Source organism: Trematomus bernacchii, unplaced genomic scaffold (assembly GCF_902827165.1).
Source record: "Trematomus bernacchii unplaced genomic scaffold, fTreBer1.1, whole genome shotgun sequence".
Taxonomy (NCBI): domain Eukaryota; kingdom Metazoa; phylum Chordata; class Actinopteri; order Perciformes; family Nototheniidae; genus Trematomus; species Trematomus bernacchii.
Genome location: NW_022987812.1, coordinates 314,886 through 329,137, shown reverse-complemented (window position 1 = coordinate 329,137; position 14,252 = coordinate 314,886). Strand labels below are relative to the sequence as shown.

General features: G+C 43.8%; 1 protein-coding gene and 2 non-coding genes across 4 annotated transcripts; all 3 read right to left on the bottom strand.

Moving 5' to 3' along the window:
* Positions 1-5,550: 5,550 nt before the first annotated feature.
* On the bottom strand, positions 5,551-14,157 carry LOC117498761 (ribonucleoside-diphosphate reductase subunit M2). Of its 2 annotated transcripts, none has more exons than XM_034150913.1 (10): positions 14,065-14,157; positions 12,443-12,511; positions 11,543-11,683; positions 11,273-11,389; positions 8,672-8,805; positions 8,496-8,590; positions 7,484-7,617; positions 6,883-6,987; positions 6,685-6,798; positions 5,551-5,979 (listed from the first exon to the last, which is right to left on the bottom strand). In XM_034150913.1, the coding sequence occupies exons 3-10, from the start codon at positions 11,672-11,674 to the stop codon at positions 5,827-5,829; spliced, it is 984 nt and encodes a 327-aa protein (XP_034006804.1). In that variant the 5' UTR covers positions 11,675-11,683; positions 12,443-12,511; positions 14,065-14,157; the 3' UTR covers positions 5,551-5,826. The 2 variants fall into 2 exon arrangements, with proteins under 2 accessions (XP_034006804.1, XP_034006803.1); XM_034150912.1 differs by lacking the exon at positions 14,065-14,157 and adding an exon at positions 12,686-13,992.
* LOC117498782 lies at positions 6,091-6,225 on the bottom strand. The gene has a single exon (XR_004557602.1). It is a non-coding gene; the product is annotated as a small nucleolar RNA SNORD94 (small nucleolar RNA).
* Positions 8,271-8,405, bottom strand: LOC117498781. The gene has a single exon (XR_004557601.1). It is a non-coding gene; the product is annotated as a small nucleolar RNA SNORD94 (small nucleolar RNA).
* Positions 14,158-14,252: the final 95 nt, after the last annotated feature.

Genomic DNA, 14,252 nt, shown 5'->3' with positions numbered 1-14,252 from the left:
GGTATGACGCCGGAGGAGGCCGGACCAAAACCGCAACGCGGCGCAGACGGACCCGGTGGAATCTAGGGGTAAGGCTTATTACTGTATGGGAAAAAAAACACAGCAACATAACACATAAATAAAACAAGGATAACTGTGACTTATTGTTGAGTAAATAACAGTGTGTGTTTTAAACCTGGGTCCTCCCTGCAGAGATTTCTCCACTTTCTAAGATTTTTTTTTTTTAATGATATTGTCAACTGGAGATGTTTACAATATAGTAAGTTAGGAATTTAATGAAAACATATTTATTTACTTTTGTTTCAACATTGGATATTTTGTGTTTGTGGTGGATTCAATCGAATATTGAGAAAATTATTTATGTAAAAATGTTTTACTTACATTTTACGTTTTTTTTATTTGACGCTTTTTTTTAGTTTTATGTTTACCTTAAAATTACAATTTACAGTTATTTCCTGTAAAATTACGATCTTTTTTTACAGTGTGTAGGAGAAGACCACTTCCTGTCCTGGGGTTTAAATGTTAGTGTTTTAAAGGTCCCATGTCATGCTTTTCCGGTTCTTACCCGTCCCCTTGTGTTATGAAGGTTTTTATGCATGTAAACGGTGTGCAGAGTCAAAACCCTCAAAGTACACCCTGTAGCGAGTAAAACTCTAACACAGAAAAGACCTCCCCAAAACGCCTCGTTGGAGATACGTCATTGTCCATTTGAGTCTTCCGGGTACGGCATGTCATGTCATGCCGTACCCGGAACGAAATGGACCAATCCGTGGAGCCGTTACGTTACGTCCGCGGAGCCGTTACGTTAAGCCCCCGCTGATTGGTCCAAATTGACCAATCCACGGACTTCCTCACACACACACATCTGTGTGCAGGGAGCAGGCAGCTCAGCTGATTTCTCCTCCCTGGCTGCAGGCTGATAACAGACAGTTGGGATCGCAGCGAAATTCTCTCTGCAGACCCATTCTCTCTGCAGACCCATTCTCTCTGCAGACCCATCCTCTCTGCGGACCCATTCTCTCTGCAGACCCATTCTCTCTGCAGACCCATCCTCTCTGCGGACCCATTCTCTCTACAGACCCATCCTCTCTGCGGACCCATTCTCACAGCAGACCCATTCTCTCTGCAGACCCATTCTCTCTGCAGACCCATTCTCTCTGCAGACCCATCCTCTCTGCAGACCCATTCTCTCTGCAGACCCATTCTCTCTGCAGACCCATTCTCTCTGCAGACCCATTCTCACAGCGTTTATCAACCTTTTTCTTACTCAATATCAAGACACACTTATTGTTTTTACTTCGGCTGTGACTTTGTGTGTGCTCAGGATGAGTTTGGCTGTGTTTGGCTATGTATCCTAAACAAGGAAACAACACCTCCACGGAGCTCAGCGCGATTCACAACGTCCCGACCAATCAGAGCACACTGTGCTCACAGGGAGGGTGGGGGCTGGAGCTATTGGAGCTACAACGAGCCGTTAAAGGCAGAGAGTGAAATTCAGTGAATACACGTAGTTTACAGAGATGCTGTATGAGAAACCAATGTGAGTTTGGAGAGATGCTGTATGAGAAACCAATGTGAGTTTGGAGAGATGCTGTATGAGAAACCAATGTGAGTTTGGAGAGATGCTGTTTGAGAAACCAATGTGAGTTTGGAGAGATGCTGTTTGAGAAACCAATGTGAGTTTGGAGAGATGCTGTATGAGAAACCAATGTGAGTTTGGAGAGATGCTGTTTGAGAAACCAATGTGAGTTTGGAGAGATGCTGTTTGAGAAACCAATGTGAGTTTGGAGAGATGCTGTATGAGAAACCAATGTGAGTTTGGAGAGATGCTGTATGAGAAACCAATGTGAGTTTGGAGAGATGCTGTATGAGAAACCAATGTGAGTTTGGAGAGATGCTGTTTGAGAAACCAATGTGAGTTTGGAAAAATGCACAATATAAATCTATTCTAGTAGACCTCAACAATGGAATTATGATCAGTGGAAATGGCCATGACACCTCTCCTTTAAATGGAGGCTTCTCATTGGTTACCATGTGTCTCACTGATTGTGTCTGTAATAAAGTTTTCTTGAAGCAACGTATTAAAGCTGTTCCTGAAGACTGAAGTGATCGTCATTAAGTTGAATAAAGATTTACAAAAAGCAGTGTCCATGATCTCATGAAGTCAACCTGTCGGTGAAACATGAACTGGGGTTACAAGTACACATTACAACAAGTACAGGAATGTAGGGTCTATTTTGCAGGGGTGGGCATTTTACGGCCCGCGGGCCACATCCGGCCCGTTGGCCGGCCTTGGCCGGCCGTGTGAGGTTGATCATAAATTATAACATAATGAAAAAAACAGCAACCTTTTCAAAATAAAAGCAACACAGCTGTATTGCTTGCATGGCGTAAATACTTTTCTAACTGTGTTGCTTTTATTTTGAAAAGGGCGCTGCTGTTTTTTAAATTTATTTACGTAAACGCTTATGCCGTGAACAGCTACGAGTGATGCTGGCCGGCTAGTCCTCGAAATGTCCGCTAAGAAAAAAAAAAGAAAGATCGATACTGAATGCCGCGTTTTCAACAAGACATGGACCGCTAAGTATTTATTTACAGAAGTGAAAGGTAAAGCTGTGTGTTTAGTTTGTGGTGCGCAGGTCGCTGTGTTCAAGGAGTACAATTTGAGTCGCCACTATGCTACCAAACACGCAGATAAATACAAGAACCTGTCTGAGGAAGAGCGGGCAAAGGGGTCGGATGCTTTGCTAGCTAAGCTGCAAAGCCAACAACACATTTTCACAAAACATTCCACATCCAGAGATGCAGCTGTCAAGACGAGTTATGTCTTAAAAGTTAACCGTTTTCGGAGGGAGAGTTCATTAAGGAGTGTTTGTTGGACACTAATATGCCCGGAGAAAAAGGAGGCATTTGAGAAAGTGCCGCTCTCCCGACGCACAGTTACGAGGAGGATTGAGGACATCGCGGGAAATCTGGAGCTTCAGCTGCAGAACAGAGCGGTCAACTTTGACTTTTTTTCCTTGGCTTTGGATGAGAGCTGCGATGTACGTGACACTGCCCAGCTACTCATCTTCCTACATGGGATAACTACAGACTTCAAAATCACGGAGGAGCTGGCAGCCATGCAGTCAATGAAAGGTACAACAACAGGGAGTGATTTGTTCACGGAGGTAAATGCATGTGTGGAAAAGTTGGGACTGAAATGGGACAAGCTGGCAGGCGTGACAACGGATGGTTGTCCAAATCTGACAGGGAAAAATGTTGGACTATTGAAGAGAATGCAGGATAAAGTGACAGAAATTAACCCTGAGCAGAAATAGGTATTTTTGCATTGTATTATACATCAGGAAGTGTTGTGTAAGTCAGTGTTAAAAATTAACCATGTTGTTGATGTTGTAACTAAAATAGTTAACTTCATCAGGGCAAGAGCATTGAATCACAGACAGTTTGTTGCACTTTTGGAGGAAAGTGAGACTGAACATCGTGACATACCCTACCATGCAGCTGTCAGGTGGCTCAGCCTGGGCAAAGTGCTGAAAAGAGTATGGGACCTGAGAGAAGAGATGCAAGACTTCTGTGTGAAGAAAGGAAACGACATCCCACAGCTTTCAGATGCAGACTGGATGGCAGACCTTGGTTTTGCTGTAGATGTGACTGCACTAATGAGTGAACTAAATGTCTGCAAGGCAAGGGCCTTTTTGTGCATGACATGTACAGTGCAGTGAAGGCTTTCATGAGAAAGCTGCAGCTTCTCTCAAGCCAAATGGAGGACAACATTCTCACGCACTTGCCAACACTGAAGGAAGCCACACCATCAGCTGATCACCTCCAGAGGTACTCATCCATGTTATGGCGCATTTCCACTACACGGTCGGCCTCGGCCACACTCGGTACGGCTCGGTACGGCTTGGCCGCGTTGGGCCTTAACAGGGCCGACTCACTTCATGCTGCGCTTCCATTACAGTTTAGGAACTGGGGTAGTTACTATAGTAACGCAGTGTAGGCGGAGCCGTGACGTCCTCTTCAATGAGAAATCCAGAAACACAACACAGCCGTTAGCTGTTAGCACTCAGAGCTCACAGCTCCTTATATATGTTCAGAAACTCGACAAAAGTTAAACAAGTACACACCACAGACTGCCTGTGTCATGGTGAATACAGTCGCTGCTTTATTTATGTCTGTATAGGCCGTTGTGAGTGTAGACGGTCGGGGCATATACTGCGTTAGCTTAGCCAATCTCCATTCAGAAAAACACGCATTTTAAAAGGTGTTTCTCCTGCCGTCTGTCTGCAGACTTGTCAAAGCATTAATTCATGGTTTTTACTAACCGGTATCAGTATGTTGTTACTTCGGCATCATTTTGAAACGTGTATTACAATTAAATCACGGTCAAATATGTCCATCTTGTTGTAGTTCTAGCCCCCTTGCCAGCGCTCCTCTCTCTAGTTTAGCATACTCAGCCCGACTCAGCCCTGTTTGTTGGCCCCGATAGAACCACAATTTTCTAGGGCCAGAAAAGGGGTGAAAAAGTGGCCCCGCGCCGTGCCGCGCCGGTTATTGGCCTAGTCAGTGGAAGCACAACCAAAAAAGGGGACGGCACGACACGGCACGCTTAAAGCGAGCTCCGCGCTGCAGTGGAACTGCGCCATTAGAAGCACTGCATGGTGAGTTTTCAAGGCGATTTAAAGACTTCAAAATAGTTGAGAATGAAATGAACATGATCTTTTCCCCATTTACATGCCATGTGGATGATGCACCCAGTGATGTTCAGCTTGAACTCATTGACCTGCAGTTTGACACACTTCTGTCAGAGCACTTTAGGTCAGTCTCACTGCCTGAGTTTGACTCTTCCCTGAAAGAGGAGAACTTTCCACACATCAGGAGACGTGCTCAGAAGATGAGGGTCCTCTTTGGATCTACCTACATATGTGAACAGACATTCTCAGTGATGAAGTTCAACAAATCCAGATACAGATCCTCTATCACTGATGATCACCTCTCAGCTGTCCTTCGCATATCCACCTCAGACATTGAACCAGATTTCCGTGCACTTGTTCAAGCCCAAGACAGACTGGATTTTTCTCACTGAACAAGTAAAATGAACTGAAAAACAAAAATCAAAAGCACTAATTTCTTTTTGTATAAAGCTGATTCATTTCTTATCTTTAACATACTGTAAAACACCTTTTCAGTATTGGTATATTGAGCAGAATTAAGTTCAACTTATTTTTGATTCGGCCCCCCAACACAGCGCGAGTTTCTGAAGTGGCCCCTTGTAAAAGATAATTGCCCACCCCTGGTCTAGTGTATGATTGTATCTGAAGTATTTTTAAAAGAGACCTCCTTATTAGAGGAAGGAGAAGTACTCAGATCTTGTACTTTTTAAAAGAAACCTCCTTAAAAGTCTGTATTTAATCAGCAGATGCATCACCTGAGATTGAACCCTTTAAAGTTTAAGGTACATTTCCCCGATCAGTGACTTCATGATATTTAGAAGACATTCAGTAAAATCATATTTCTACACCAGTTAACAGAAAGGAGACTTTTAGGTGCATTATATTTCATTTTATTACAAAAACTGTACAAAGCGTAACTAAAAACACATCCGGTCGTTCTATAGAAACATACTAATATAGCACGTTAGATAAAAACTAAGTAGGTCTTCCTCTCGGGATTAAATACTGTGCAGATCAGAGAGGAGGTTAAAGGAGAGGTTTCTGTCTCTCTCTGGGTCTGTGTGGGGCGTTCAGGGTCTCTCTCCGTGGTGCGTTCAGGGCCTCTCTCCGGGGTGCGTTCAGGGCCTCTCTCCGCGGTGCGTTCAGGGCCTCAGAAGTCAGCGTCCAGCCTGAAGGTGTTGTCGCTGGTCCCCGACATCACGCCCATCCTCTGGTATTCGCCCACGCGCTTCTCGAAGAAGTTGGTCTTGCCCTCCAGAGAAATGTTCTCCATGAAGTCGAAGGGGTTCTCCGCGCGGAAGATCTAGAACACAAGAGAACACTTTGAACTCAACACTCAATATATTCAACATGTTCACACAAACGCACGACTTTCCACTGGAGCTCTTTTGAACTCAACACGGTGCGTTCACTGTCTGTTCAGCGCGGCGTCTGTTTCCTGCTGCTGCCGCTCTGTCAGCTGACCACTCGTCCTCCAATCAGAGCGCAGCAGCAGTCAGCCCCCATCATTGGCTGAGGTCCGTACCCCTGCGCGGCTCATCATCACAGACTCTCAATCAATAAATCACTGACGAAGAATCAATCAATCACTGACTCAACAGCAGCACTTCCTGTCAGATGACTAATATCGACGATTATTGGATATTTCTCGACGATTAAAGAGTACAAACTGACAGATATTGATTTAGGGATATTTCAGGAGAGATATTGATGATTATTGGATATAAACTGACAGATATTAAATATATATAAATATGTGTATTAGTAGATATAAATGTGTGTATTGGTATATATAAATATGTGTATCAGTATATATAAATATGTGTATTAGTATGTATAAATATGTGTATCAGTATATATAAATGTGTGTATTAGTATATATAAATATGTGTATCAGTATGTATAAGTATGTATAAATGTGTGTATTAGTAGATATAAATATGTGTATCAGTATATATAAATGTGTGTATTAGTATGTATTAGTATATATAAATGTGTGTATTAGTACCTTGGAGAAGCCCAGCTCCAGCATCAGGCGGTCAGCCACGAACTCGATGTATTGCTTCATCAGATCGCAGTTCATCCCGATCAGTTTGACGGGCAGAGACTCCGTCAGGAACTCCTGAGAGAGGGGGAGGAGTTAGCTGACGGACAGGAAGCAGAGAGAGAGAGAGAGAGAGAGAGAGAGAGAGGAGGCGGGGCTTACCTGCTCGATGGTCACGGCGTCCCTGATGATGTCACTGACGGTGTCTTCAGACGGTTTGTTCACCAGGTGTTTGAACATCAGACAGGCAAAGTCACAGTGAAGACCCTGAACGCACCACAGAATGAACATGAGTCAGGCAAAGTCACAGTGAAGACCCTGAACGCACCACAGAATGAACATGAGTCAGGCAAAGTCACAGTGAACACCCTGAACGCACCACAGAATGAACATGAGTCAGGCAAAGTCACAGTGAACACCCTGAACGCACCACAGAATGAACATGAGTCAGGCAAAGTCACAGTGAAGACCCTGAACGCACCACAGAATGAACATCAGTCAGGCAAAGTCACAGTGAAGACCCTGAACGCACCACAGAATGAACATCACAGTGAAGACCCTGAACGCACCACAGAATGAACATGAGTCAGGCAAAGTCACAGTGAAGACCCTGAACGCACCACAGAATGAACATCACACAGGCAAAGTCACAGTGAAGACCCTGAACGCACCACAGTGAGAGGACCCTATTATTTCATTATTTTATCCCCGAGACCCTACATTAATAATAATGATGATGATGATGATGATGATGATGATGTACCTCGTCTCTGCTGATGAGCTCGTTGGAGAAGGTGAGTCCGGGCATCAGGCCTCTCTTCTTCAGCCAGAAGATGGCAGCGAAGGACCCGGAGAAGAAGATCCCCTCCACGGCCGCGAAGGCCACCACGCGCTCTCCTGAGGACCAGAACCACAGTTAGAACAAGGACCATGAGGACCAGAACCACAGTTAGAACCAGAGGAACCATGAGGACCAGAACCACAGTTAGAACCAGAGGAACCATGAGGACCAGAACCACAGTTAGAACCAGAGGAACCATGAGGACCAGAACCACAGTTAGAACCAGAGGGACCATGAGGACCAGAACCACAGTTAGAACCAGAGGAACCATGAGGACCAGAACCACAGTTAGAACCAGAGGAACCATGAGGACCAGAACCACAGTTAGAACCAGAGGAACCATGAGGACCAGAACCACAGTTAGAACCAGAGGAACCATGAGGACCAGAACCACAGTTAGAACCAGAGGAACCATGAGGACCAGAACCAGTTAGAACCAGAGGAACCATGAGCACCAGTTAGAACCAGAGTTGGAACCATCAGATATCAGCGTAACTCTGACCGGTTGCTCCCAACAACTGAATTTATAAATAAGGTTCCTTCTTCCTTCATCTCCAGAATATATTCAACGTGTTCTCTCATCACTTCTCACGGTGAGATCGAGTTTCAATAGTTACTTTATTATTATCTAAATGTGTATTATGTGTTTAACTCTGACCATGTTGCATCTTATTTTCTGTCATTTGAACTCAACACGGTGCGTTCACTGTCTGTTCAGCGCGGCGTCTGTTTCCTGCTGCTGCCGCTCTGTCAGCTGACCACTCGTCCTCCAATCAGAGCGCAGCAGCAGTCAGCCCCCATCATTGGCTGAGGTCCGTACCCCTGCGCGGCTCATCATCACAGACTCTCAGTCACTCACTGACTCAGCAGCACTTCCTGTCAGATATTGATGACTAAAGGATGTGAACATGGACCCCGGACCCCCCCCTCTCACCGTAGTTGGCGCTCTTGTTCCCGATCCAGTTGATGGCCCAGTCGGCCTTCTTCTTCACGCAGGGCAGCGTCTCCACGGCGTTAAACAGGAACTCTCTGAGGGGACGAGAACAATGAGTCTCCAGATACTGATTACTGTCAGGGTCATTGAACACACCATCAGACCGTGTGACTCACCTCTCTGCGGGCTCCTTGATGTAGGTGTTGATCAGGAGGCTGTACATCTCTGAGTGGATGTTCTCCATGGCGATCTGGAAACCATAGAAACACCTGGCCTCCGTCACCTGCACCTCCTGTGAGAAGCGCTCCACCTGGTGGAGACACGAGGAACAGCAGGAAGTCAGTCACAGCCAATCAGCAGAGAGAGAGCATCACAGCAGGGGCCTTGCCACCCCAGTTGGCATCTTTGTTTTTGAAATAAAAATTGTGGCTCATCGGACATTTAGGAGAGAAAATCTCTAATGTCCGAGTGCAAGTGAATGCAGCACAAGGCGCAAGCTTGGAAATAATATGATTGGCGGTGATTTCATTTGAACGGGGGGGGACAGCGCAAAACGAGAAGCATTCGGACCCAAGTAGTAGACGGAAGGAATGAGGTGCGGTCTACACTGACAGAGACCGTCAGAGTGGCTGGACTCAGCATGGAATCAAAACGCACTAAAGCTTTAGGTCTTAATCAGTTTGCGAGGCGTGTAGCTGAACAAGATGGTGATCGCCGTAAGACTGTGTAAAGCTTCACTGCCCAGCCAACAGAAAGTAACCACTTTGATGTAACCAGGCCAGTAGGTCAGGACTCTCCACTGGATAATAACTGCAGCGATGTGTTTGAGCTGAATACACGTTGTCTAACTCTAACTGATGCAGTTAGTCACTTCTTTAATGTTTGTTCTTTCTGATGTAAAGTCCAGGTTGTAACTGTTTGCAGTGAAGTCGTGGGGCGCTGAACTGTTCCTTTGATACATGATATAATTACTTGTCTTTCAAATTTGAAGGAGGGTGAGCAAGCATCTTGAGGAACATTCATCATTAACTCCTCCAAAAACTATAGTTTATTTAATAATAACACTGAATGTGTGAATCATAACAGATTGACAGCTGATAGGAATAACATGATTGTTAATATTATCATATTCATTCAGACAAACATCGATGAGACAGTTCATTAATGTACTTATAGCAGCAGTCTGCATAGATGTGGTTCCCCTGCTGGTCTAAGAGTGAGACAAACTCATTCAGTTAAAATTCATTAAATGATGTCTGCCACCTTTTATATCTATATTTAAGGCTTTACTGATGAGCAACAAAAATGTCACCTGTTGGAAAGCCACAATATTAATATTTTAACTCTAAGTTAACATTAATTGATATGACTGCGATTAAAGCAGCATATACTGCCAGGGGATGCCACCTCTCAACATCTCCTGCCACCCTCCTGCCACCCCATGAATATTTGTCTAGATCCGCCCCTGCATCACAGCCAATCAGCAGAGAGAGTTTCCTTTTACCTGTTAAGCCCTGAGCCTGTTTTTCAGGTCTCAGGCTCGAAAATGACATTCCCAGAACAAATGACCATATCTTCTAAAAGGGTTAAATTAATAATCTTTTTTCTCAAAGTAATGATAAACCTGTGAGTTGGATGTAGAAGTGTCAGAATCAATATAGATGTTTTTTATTTTAAAGTAAATTCAGATTGAACATAGTAAAGAAATGACTTTTAGTGAAAACCACCCTGGAATGATGGGATAGACTAAAAGCGTATAACATATAGTAAGTACCCTATATCAAGATTGATGCAAAACAAGCATACTACTATAATGTATGATGTCCTTTATTGTTTTATGTGGAACCTATTTGCTGCAGGTCTCCCTTGAAAAAGAGATCTATGATCTCAATGGAACCAATCTGGTTAAATAAAAGTTTGAAATGAAACGAGTGACATTTGACCTTTTGAGAGGTTTAGCAAAAAAACAACACTTCTGGGGTCATTTTGCATATCTCTTGTTCGATTTTGAGTGTCGCGAGTTCTGATTGCTCAGTGATGATACCAATACCTATATAATCTCAGCTTTAATCGGATATGCGTTCGCATTTTCCCGCTCAGGGGTAATTTAGACTTGTGTTTTGGTAAAAATGGTTCATACTGTCAGTTAGCGGAGTTTCTTCCCGTTAATCTGGTATGAGACATTAATGAGTTTTTAAATAAGCCCTGAGACACAGTTTCGTGAAAGAAAAAAAAACCCGCAGCCCCCTCTACCAGGGGCTCTCGGACTTAACGTCTCACCAGGTTCTCTAACGTCTCTGAACTCTCACCAGGTTCTCTAACGTCTCACCAGGTTCTCTAACGTCTCTGAACTCTCACCAGGTTCTCTAACATCTCACCAGGTTCTCTAACGTCTCTGAACTCTCACCAGGTTCTCTAACGTCTCACCAGGTTCTCTAACGTCTCTGAACTCTCACCAGGTTCTCTAACGTCTCTGAACTCTCACCAGGTTCTCTAACGTCTCTGAACTCTCACCAGGTTCTCTAACGTCTTGCCACGTTCTCTAATGTCTCTGAACTCTCACCAGGTTCTCTAACGTCTCACCAGGTTCTCTAACGTCTCTGAACTCTCACCAGGTTCTCTAACATCTCTGAACTCTCACCAGGTTCTCTAACGTCTCTGAACTCTCACCAGGTTCTCTAACGTCTCTGAACTCTCACCAGGTTCTCTAACGTCTCACCAGGTTCTCTAACGTCTCTGAACTCTCACCAGGTTCTCTAACGTCTCTGAACTCTCACCAGGTTCTCGTTGACGATGCCGTCGCTGGCGGCGAAGAAGGCCAACACGTGAGAGATGAAGAACCTCTCGTCGTCCTTCAGAGCCTCCCAGTGCTGCACGTCCTTGGACAGATCCACCTGCAGACAGGAAGTTAAGATCAGCTGCTCTCAGAGACACAGACAGCAACAGGAAGTTAAGATCAGCTGCTCTCAGAGACAGCAACAGGAAGTGCATAACGTTCCCCTCTGAGGGACTAATAAAGCTTTGAGGTTCTGAAGAGCAGGACGTACCTCCTCCGCGGTCCAGAACGACGCCTCAGCCTTCTTGTACATCTGCCAGATGTCGTGGTACTGGATCGGGAAGACCACGAAGCGCCGAGGGTTCTCCTTCAGCAGCGGCTCCTCTTCCTCAATCTTCTTCATCGCTTTGGGCTGAGAGACAGGCGGTCAGACGCTGATACTACAAATACTACAGTGTACACAGATACTGCACTGTGTATACAGATACTACAACATACTAAGCCATGTACAGATACTAAACAATGTACACAGATACTAAACAATGTACACAGGGTCAAATACTACTTGAGTATTTCCATGTTCTGCTACTGTGTACTTCTACTCCTCTACAGTTCAGAGGTACATGGTGTACTTCTACTCCACTACATGTATTTAATCCCTTTAGTTACTTCACAGATGTGGATGAATGATGTGAAATATAATCAAGTGTTAAATCAGACTTTAGTTCCACCTGGAGTAAATCCACAAGCTACCCTGCAGTATACAAAGTCATTCAAACTAGCTGCACCTTTACCAGCTTTGAGAACACTTTCATGATCAATCATTATAAAACATATCATATATATTATTCTGAAATGGACCAATCTGCACAATGACTACTTTTACTGTCTCTACTTTCACTATATTTTGATGATAATACTTTATACTTGAAGTATATTCTGAACGCAGTACTTCTACTTGTAACAGAGTATTCCTACACCTCATAATAAAGACAGGAAGTGACGTCAGCTGATTTGAAACGGCAACAGCTGATCGTCCAGTTCGGCGCCAGAACTGACACTTTAGGCGCCACATCGACATAAACACTAATAATCCTACACTTTAATGTGTGTTTAGATATATACATACAGATATATGTATATGATATTAACAGTCTGTGGTTGAACTCACCTCTGAGTCCGAGAAGATTTTCCGCGCGGTTTTAGACGCTAAGATGCGCGTGGTGTTCAGGCTCGGGGGCTGAAAAAGAGAAACAATAATCTGATTTAAACCGTTTATTTCATCGGATCTGAGTGAAACACACACACGAGATGAAGGTCAATAAAGCTGCAGTGGGTACAAATTGCTGCTCCTTTGTTTAACGGCTCGAACAAAGAGTCCTTTAAACGGTAAAAGCTGCTTTTTAGTTCTTACCGTGTTTTCTTTGTCCAGCGCCATCTTGTTCATCTCACTGCTGAGAGAGTTCTCCTTCTTCGCGGACAGAGGCGCGCGAGCAGAAAGCATTGTGACGGGTTTAAAATGAAATAAGTTACGGTGTGAAAGTTAAAAGCAGCAGAGAGACGGAGAGACTGAACGGCTCCTGCTGCTGTCTGCTCCCTCTTTATATTGGAATATTGGCGCGGGAAGGCAGTCGCCCAATAGGAACGCCGCTCGCGCTTGGCTCTTTAAACTGACGCTGTGACGGAGCCAATCAGGTGGCGAGTAGAGAGATCACGTGCTGCAGGCCAGCTGCGGGAGAATCAACGTCTTTGTTTGGGCGAGGTTACAAAACTGTGTGAAAAACGATGTTACAAAACATCTCAGATTCAGACTCAAACACGACTTAGTTTATCATTAAAACCTTTAAACGGTGTTCTAAAATACTGCCAGGAAGTTATAAGTCGTGTTGAGACCGCCACAACATTAATGAACCTGTTTAATTTAATTTAAACGACTGTATATTAGTTAAACTACCAGGTTAAAAGTCTTCAAACACTTTATACAGAATATACCACACTGTTAAAATACTCATGTTCAAGTATTGTGTAGTACTCATTGTAGAGAAAATACTCCATTAAAACCAAAAGCAACAAATATTAACATTTCAGAAGCTGAACCGTGAACAAGAAACCTCTTAGTTTAGTTTTAATTAGTGTTCTGTTAACCCACCCATGGTCTAAGTTACTTGCATATAACGTTGGATGGTTTAATCTATAACAAATCATCTTAAATTGTTCCTATATTGTGTCTCAAAATCTGAATCTATAAACTGTCCCTCTCTGTCCCTCTTTGTCCCTCTCTGTCCCATCTGAAAATCTGTATTTCTGCTTCTTTTTTTAACGTAAATCATCTTATATTTCTAAGTTTTCTTATATGGAAGTGTTTATCCTATGTGTTTGTTAGTATAGTTAATATCTGGGTGTGGAGAGCTGAACGTAAGGCTGTTATTGAACCGTACAAATGCGTGTTTTACTCTTAATAACATATCTTGCATTATCGACTAATAGCGTTTCCGGTTTGTTTCCCGCTGGCGCCAACTGTTGTTGTTATTGTCTGTAATCTTAAATCTCGCCACAAATTAGCGCCAAAATAACAATTGTAAACACCACGTTTAGTTATAACTCAACATCTGGAGGCATCGTTTGTATGTTCAGGAATCCGAAATAAAACGTACATGATTGTTTTAAACTGTTTTAAAAAGCAAACAACACGGCAACATATGCTCGTATTTCCCGGGGAAACCAAAGAATAAACACACATTTAAGGACTTATTTATCGATGCTTCGTGTCTCTGATTATCGGTAGGTTTGTACCTTTGATTAGCTCAGGGTTCAGGCTCTGAAACAACAGTTTAATCTCCATTTTCATCCAAAAATCAGACGCTACTCAGTGGATTTCTTCCCAACTGAATTTGACCTAGCAGCAACTGTTTCCAGGTCACTGCTGAATGGAGCGCTCTGATTGGTTGATCGGGAAGACAACGACGGAGAAGAAGGCAAAT

Excerpts from the sequence above, each read along its gene's own strand:
- LOC117498761 (XM_034150912.1), bottom strand. The coding sequence starts at position 12,775 with ATGCTTTCTGCTCGCGCGCCTCTGTCCGCGAAGAAGGAGAACTCTCTC. Across the intron at positions 11,684-12,442 it reads AAATCTTCTCGGACTCAGAG|CCCAAAGCGATGAAGAAGAT; the intron begins GTGAGTTCAACC and ends CCTGTCTCTCAG. Across the intron at positions 6,988-7,483 it reads AGCTCATCAGCAGAGACGAG|GGTCTTCACTGTGACTTTGC; the intron begins GTACATCATCAT and ends TGGTGCGTTCAG.